This window comes from Aplidium turbinatum, chromosome 4 (genome assembly GCF_918807975.1).
Source record: "Aplidium turbinatum chromosome 4, kaAplTurb1.1, whole genome shotgun sequence".
In the NCBI taxonomy this organism is placed as follows: domain Eukaryota; kingdom Metazoa; phylum Chordata; class Ascidiacea; order Aplousobranchia; family Polyclinidae; genus Aplidium; species Aplidium turbinatum.
The window spans coordinates 31,476,319-31,484,275 of NC_137475.1; the positions used below are offsets into that span (position 1 = coordinate 31,476,319).

At 43.2% G+C, this 7,957-nt stretch overlaps 1 protein-coding gene across 1 annotated transcript; it reads right to left on the bottom strand.

Moving 5' to 3' along the window:
• Positions 1 to 1,120: 1,120 nt before the first annotated feature.
• On the bottom strand, positions 1,121 to 3,375 carry LOC145768707 (mitochondrial nicotinamide adenine dinucleotide transporter SLC25A51-like). Its single transcript, XM_082580283.1, has one exon. The coding sequence runs from the start codon at positions 3,247 to 3,249 to the stop codon at positions 2,359 to 2,361; it is 891 nt and encodes a 296-aa protein (XP_082436409.1). The 5' UTR covers positions 3,250 to 3,375; the 3' UTR covers positions 1,121 to 2,358.
• Positions 3,376 to 7,957: the final 4,582 nt, after the last annotated feature.

The window sequence follows — 7,957 nt, forward strand, 5'->3', positions numbered from 1 at the left end:
AACGTCCGTTCCGATAGCTCAGTTGGTTAGCGCGTGACTTTATGAAGAAGCTTCAAGATCAAGCGGCGCTGGTTCGAGTCTCAGATTGTGCGCTTAAGCAGCGCATTTCAGGACTGCTCTCCATTCAGCGGCATCTAGTGAATGGAGTTTACCCGGCAACAACACTTAAACTTCCCTCTGTCAATCTTGGTAACCAGCCCTGTGTCAAAAGCCTCTACATCTAGGCCCTACAAGTATGCGAAACTATCAAGAATAACCTATCAAGGCTTTATATCCAGTCCGGGGATAAAGATTCACAACCAAATCAATGCTGACCGCCTGGAAAATATGAATGTCTTATTTCAGTCCATGAGAATATTCGTTTAGACTTTGAAATTAAGGTGATTTGGGTTGTGCTCGTCAACCAAAACACAAAGTGGCTTTCGCGGCGAAGCCAGTTTTGTTTAGAACAGCATTTCTATAACGGGTAAATTTCCTCGTTTTGGGGGGTATATGAGCTATCAATCAAAATATCCACATCAGTTGATGGGACAGAAAAGCTGTGCCAGCTATTGGTATTGTAGATATCATTTCACCGCTTGTCGCTTTCGCATTGTAGATATCATTTCACCGATAACTGGAGATGATCTCAATCAAAACTTGAGGGATGGCATCATCAGCTATCTTCAAAACTTGCAGGAGGAGTGAATGAACACAACTCGTTGCCAAAAAGCAAGGGCAGCCATCACATCGAATTTAACTGATGGAATTTGTTACTTTCGATTTTTAATAAATGAGCGCCACTTTATCTATTGGGGTTAAATCTGATATTCATCTTTGTTGAAAGGGTAAAACATACAAAAAAGATTAAGAACCACTGGTTTAGAACAACAAAACTGTCTTACTGTGAACAGCGACGCAGGCATACATTACAGTGGGCCTGCTTTGCACAATAGGCAAGATTGATTTCAGTTTAACATTGCCATTCTAGTCGGCGGGAGAAGGCACTTTTTATAATTAGGCTAGGATTTATGATCAAAATATGAAAACATTAAGAACATTTATCATATAATCCCACAATTAAAACAAAACACCTGTACGACTGTACGTATTATGTGAACGAAGCGTCATTGGTTTATAATCAACAGCACAATCGGCTTGGCGATCCTCGGAGTTTATTACTTAATGAAAAAGCTCTCATAGCGTTGCAATTCAGAAGTAATAAAAAAATGCACACACTTTTATTAAACACAGAGCTGTGTAGCAATATGCAATTCGTTTACAATGTTGGCTGTAACGTAAAATTAACAAATTTTCATATTGCCTAATGAAACAAAAAGTAACAATAAATATATATCTTTGAAACGAGGTCAAAACACCAGGCTTAAAATCAATTGTACGGATTTACTTCTCTATCATTAAAATCATATCTTTTAAACATGACTACGAATCTTTATAAACTGTTAAAATAAAATGTCATTGTCGCACAAACAAACGTATCGATATTTTGATCGACAGAATAATTTTGAAACAAACCACCTTCAAAGTATAATTTTGACAAAATGCATCGTTGATGTCATTATTCAGTCATGCAAATTGATGTCATAAATGCTCAGTTCACTACCTTTTCATTTGTAACATTGACAGCGTGCTGTTACCAGCTCTGATGCTATCAAAACATTAAGCTACCGTAATAATAGCATGTTTTCAAAAATGATGCTTATACTGTACGCCAGTAGTCAAAAGTTTGAGGAAAGGCTTACTAAAAATCAATACCGACGTACACCAGGAAACAAATCGGTCTGTTTTTACATTGTAAACATTGAGCCAATGTAACAATCGGACTAATTTGATGAGTAGGACAAACTCGTGACAACATGCCAAGCATTGAATGACGATCGTGACAATCAGTGAAAACCCTAACAAAATTTAAATCAAATTCCCATCAAACTTTTGCGTACGGTACAAAGTTTTTATAGAGCTTTACAAACAATCTTGTGCTTTCATTGGAAATCACATACGTATGTACTTCTGATCTCATGCAGTTTGTATGATAAATCAAGTATCATTACAGTAATTTCCTCACCCAGATAGCAAAATCCATCATTTTTACATTGATTCAACGTCTGCAGACGTTGAATCAATGTAAAAATAACGGATTTTGCTGTCTGGGCAGTTTGCAGTGGTCCTGGCGCTTCAACACATAGCAAAGGTCTAAAATTGAAGGTATTATATGACCTTTATGGAAAATCACTTTTTCCATCCAAGCGACATGATTAAATCCGGCAAATATGAAAAAACAACAGTGCAGAACACAATCAGATTTAAACAAAAAGCTCCGGCATCGAAGTATAACATGAAACCTTGTGCAGGACTTTCTTACTTATGATCAGGGTAAAAAGTGTTTAACAAAATTTCGTACGCAGCATTTATGATGCCCCAAGAAAGCAAAGATCTTCCAAAATTTAAATGGATGCCACGATACATTTTGCTCCACTTGTAACGTCGTTCCCGGAATACATATTTGAAAGTGCTTTGAAATGAATAAAATTGCCCACCAAGATTGGATTGCATTCTTGCCTTCACGACATTGACCGGATAAAACATTGTGCTACACAACGCTCCAATCAGAGCACCGCTAATGAAGTCATTTAAAGAGTTTTGTACAGTGTTTTTTTCAGCTTCAGGTAGGTAGTGCTTTATTGGATGCCGAAGTGAGAAAAAAATAACATTTGAAGGACCATTCCGCAGCAATATGGCTGACATGCCTCGAAAATATTCCTTTATTCCATAATTTACATAAATGATATAAAACGAGTGATATGTATTTCTAAACGTGTTGTGATGTTTCGGATCCAGCAGCAGAGTTTGAATTCTTTCAAATGGAGTAAGAACTGCTTCAAAGGTTCCAGCAAACATCCCAGAAACTAGAGTTGAAGTCATTCCATGATAGCCAGCAGAGTGAATCAAGAAATCATAGCTGTAGTTGTACAAGCCAAACATCAATGAGACAGAAGTTGACTTTTGTACGAGTGGAGGAATGAGACCACGATAAAGATGGAGGCCACCTTCTCTGATAACCTGTCGCAAGGCATTGTGGGTCTTGAACCCATACAACTGCTGTCGAAACATAACCTTATTAATAGGGAAAGTTATTAAGATGTTGATGAGAGATGAACCAGCACCACAGATGTAGTGTTTCATGCTATCCTGATGAATAGCGGTGTTTGTGACAGAATATGATCGATTCTTTTCAACCTGCATTTTCATGTTGCTTGAGAAAACAAATCTTTGCAGTTTCAATTACATCGACAAACTTCAAGCAATATATAGTATTCCTTTTCACATGATTGAGCAGTTAATAAAAGCTATGATAAAAGTGTGAAACAAAACACCTAAGCTCTGTTTGTTCAAATATGGCAAAAGTTTTTCATTATGGAAATTATTAAGTACAGTAGAGTGTAAAGTGGATAAAACTGTTTCTGTTTGTGAAAAACATAGGTCAGTTACTGTATTCCACTTTCTATTTATTTGTCCTCTTTAAATAATCGCTGTGTGTCAATGTATTAAAGCTATAAGCATGTGTCTCAAAAGCAAAATCTGCCATAAGGGTGTGTCTATATCTACAGTGAGGCACATATAGCCATTCCGTGCAAACAATTTTGTATGATACTTACATCACTCTCAATGAGCAAGCTCATAATCATGTGCGCAATCCTAAATACTGTTTCACTTAAAAAGTCCCACCCAGGGGACTCATGTTGTCAACCTCCTCGTGGTGAGTCCCGGTAACTGCACAAAACAGGCTAATGACAACAAACAGAGACACATCAGGGCGTCTCTGGGGTGGTAAAAGGATAAACCCTCGGCCCCAGAGTTCGAAGAAAGAAGCCAGAAGTCCCAACATCCTACAGCTTAACGTTGAAGGCCTTACGACTGCTAAAATCGACGTCGTACAAAGAATGGGTCCACGTCTTTTAGGCGCAGACAGTTAGGCGCCCGTCAAATAGGCGTGCACACTGTGGCGTCTGGATATTTAGGTGCGGAGCACTGTGGCGCCCGTTCATTTAGGTGCTATTCCTAGTAAAGTCTGCAGATTGTATCAGCTTGGCAGGTAGGGCAATGCTTTTTCACACAAAATGTTATATAAATATTAAACAGAAAAATATGTTGTTTTGTTAATGCGCGAATGGAGATGAGGTGCGAGACAACGCTCTACTACTCTTGATATTAGCACATCTCCACAGGACATTTGCTATGCATCCTGAACACAGGTTGCAGCCAGATGGAACCTTACTTAATCTGTTATCTTTCGCAATTACTTCTACTCGGGATGGATTGGTCGTGTGGCGAGTACGTATGAGACAACGCTCTACTACATGAATACATTTCTATAAGGCATATGAACCCTGGCTACAAGTTGCAAGCATAATGGTGCGACTTTGCTCGTTATTAAACCTAGTCGGGGTTTTGACGGATAACTAAGTTAGTCTTCACTCAAGCCTACCACCCGCTTGAACATAGGCTACGGTATATCCGCTTGAATATAGGCTCAGTCATGTTCGGAAACTTGAAACCTGGGCTAACAACAAATAAATGCCGTACTTGCACATTAAAATACAATATATTTTTCTGTTCAATATAACATTTTGTGTGAAAAGCATTGCCGGTTAAAGCAGCTTCACTCACGGAAGCCATGACATATTTTTCTGTTCAACACAACATTTTGTGTGAAAAGCATTGCACTACCTGCCAAGCTGATACAATCTGCAGACTTTACTAGGAATAGCACCTAAACGAACGGGCGCCACAGTGCTCCGCACCTAAATTTCCAGACGCCACAGTGTGCGCGCCTATTTGACCGACGCCTAACTGTCTGCGCCTAAAAGACTTGCTCCCCAAAGAATAGCTCAACGACAAAAGGCCCTTATCATCATCCTCCAGGAGACCCACAGCCACAGCGCAGATAGGCTAGTGATCCCAAATTACTCATTAGCTGGGTCAATCCTAAGCAGGACACACGGCTTAGCCACATTTGTCCACGAGAAGCTGAACTGGAGACTGGTTGAACAATCCCCTTCAGACTCAGAGATTGAATGGCTAAGTGTGGACGTCAACGGCTACAAAATCGTAAACACCTACAAGCCACCTCCCTCGCCACTCACTCCGACGGCCATCCCAGTGTACCCCCACCCCTGCCTCTATGCTGGCAATTTTAATTGCCAGCACGTCGACTGGGGATACCGCATCACCAGCCCTTCTGGTGCATGTCTGGCTAACTGGGCATCAAATAACAACTATGCCCCACTGAACAACCCCAAAAACAAAGCCAGCTTTACATCCGGGCGATGGGGCACTGGAACAAACCCAGACATGGCCTTTGCTAGCACTGGCAACGACAATCAGCTTCCGGACAGACGTGTGCTACAGAAGTTCCCTCGGTCCCAACACCGACCTTCTCTCATTACCGCAATACCGCTCAAGACACCAATTCCGAGTGAACCAGTCAAGCAGTGGAACTTCCGTAAAGCCGACTGGAATCGCTTTAGCCTCCTTACCAACAAGTTCACAAACGAGTTACCTCCACCTAACTGTCACAATGTGGACGAGGCCTACCAGGACTTTTGCAACACCATCTTAACATGTGCCAAACAAGCCATCCCTCGAGGTCGTAGAAGTAACTACACTCCATGCTGGGATGCAGAGTGCGAGCGCCTCTACCAATCTTTTGTTAGCTCTTCAGATGGTCAAACAACACCCTCAGCCGCCAAGGCTCTTCTGGAAAGACTCGATGCAAAAAGAAAAGAACGCTGGACAGAGACTATCCAATCTATCGATCTCTCGCACTCAAGCCGTACAGCGTGGAGCACACTCAATAACCTTACGGGACGATCAAGACAATCACCCCGACAATGTCCCATTCCTGCTAATAAGATCGCATCGCAGGTAACAAAAAATGGGATATATAAGCCGTGTGATCGTACCTCCGATCGGTTTGTTACCAAAGAAGTGAAAAAGCTATGGAAGATCAACACACCCGACCAGGAGAGCATTTCTAGCTCCTTCTCACGGAGCGAATTTAATGCTGCCCTCAAGCACCTAAAACCTGGTAAGGCCCCTGGTCCAGATAGGATATGTCCAGAGCTTATCATGCACGCTGGTTATGTTCTAAAGTCCTGGTTATGCGATTTCCTGTCGTCCTGCCTGCGCCGCCTCAAGATTCCTAAAATATGGAGAAGATCTCTGGTCGTCGCGATCCCTAAGCCAAACAAACCACTAGATGATGCAAAGAGCTATCGCCCCATCTCCTTGCTCTGCATACCTTTCAAGATCCTTGAGAGACTGATCTACGCTCGTGTCGAACCAATAATTGACCCACTGCTTCCCAAAGAACAAGCTGGATTCCGACACGGGAGGTGAACTGTAGACCAAGTCACACTACTAACTCAGGATATTGAGGAGAGTTTCTCGGCAAAAAAGAAAGCGGGGGCTGTCTTTATCGACCTAACAGCAGCCTATGACACTGTTTGGCACCGTGGCCTAGTCTACAAACTACTCCGCCTACTCCCTGACAGGCACATGGTCAAAATGATCATGGAACTGATCCACAACAGGAGTTTTACCCTTACCACCGGAAGCGGAAAACCTAGTAGACTGCGGCGACTCAAAAACGGTGTCCCACAGGGATCAGTCTTGGCTCCCCTCCTTTTCAATGTCTATATGCATGACCTACCATCAACAACATCTGACAAATATGCATATGCTGATGACTTGGCCATCTTGCACTCTGCGAAAGACTGGCAATCGTTAGAAATGACGTTGAGCCAAGACATGACGACCATATCTGGATACCTTCACCAATGGAAACTGAAGCTCAGCGAAAGTAAAACTGTGACGGCAGCCTTCCATCTCAACAACAGGGAGGCAAAACGTGACCTGAAAGTGACCGTTAACGGCAAAATTTTGCCGCCCTGCCCAGAACCTACATACCTTGGGGTTACACTTGACAGGTCACTCACATACCGTCACCATTTACAGTCACTACGCAAAAAGCTGACATCTCGCGTCGCCCTGCTGAGACGTTTGGCAGGCACAACTTGGGGTGCAGGTGCTGACACCTTGCGCACTGCAACCCTGGCGTTGGTCCACTCCACTGCTGAATACTGCGGCCCTGCCTGGTGCCGCAGTGCCCACACCCGTCTCATCGACAGCCCAATCAACGACGCATTGCGAACTGTAACTGGATGCCTGCGCCCAACTCCAACAGAGTACTTACCAATCCTCGCAGGCATCCAACCTGCTGAGCTTCGCCGAAAGGGAGCCCTTATACACCTGGTTCGCCGGGCGGGGGATCCTAACCACTTGCTTCATGCAAAACTCAACATCCCACCTCAGGAATCTCCACGGCAATTAAAGTCAAGACACCCCTTTATGCCAGCTGCTGTTGAATTACTACATCCGTTCAGCGATCATGCCATCAGCGCAGCACACTTCATGGAAGACAATTGGAATGCAGCGTGGTGTGCCACCGACACAAAATTACATCGTTTTATACCTCACCTGGTGGCGCGCCCCCCTGGTATGGACCTGCCTCGGCCGACTTGGGTCAAGCTTAACAGAATCCGAACCGGAGTCGGTCGCTTCCATTCCAACATGCACAAGTGGGGTTTGGCTCCCTCACCGGCCTGCGAATGCGGCGCGGAGGAACAAACTGCTGACCATGTCGTTCTCGAATGTCCGATCTATAAGGCACCAAATGGAACGCATGGTATAGCAACGCTGGACGAAGCTACACTCACCTGGCTCTCCATCACCTGCCCTGAAATTTGATTTGATCTAGTCTCAAACGAAAGAAGAAGAAGAAGACTTAAAAAGTCGACATCAGAAAAAGTTTAAGACAGAGCATGCCAGATAGAAAATTCTATCTAAGTTTGATGAAAGAAAAATGTTATATATCTGAAAGAGGTAAAACATTCTT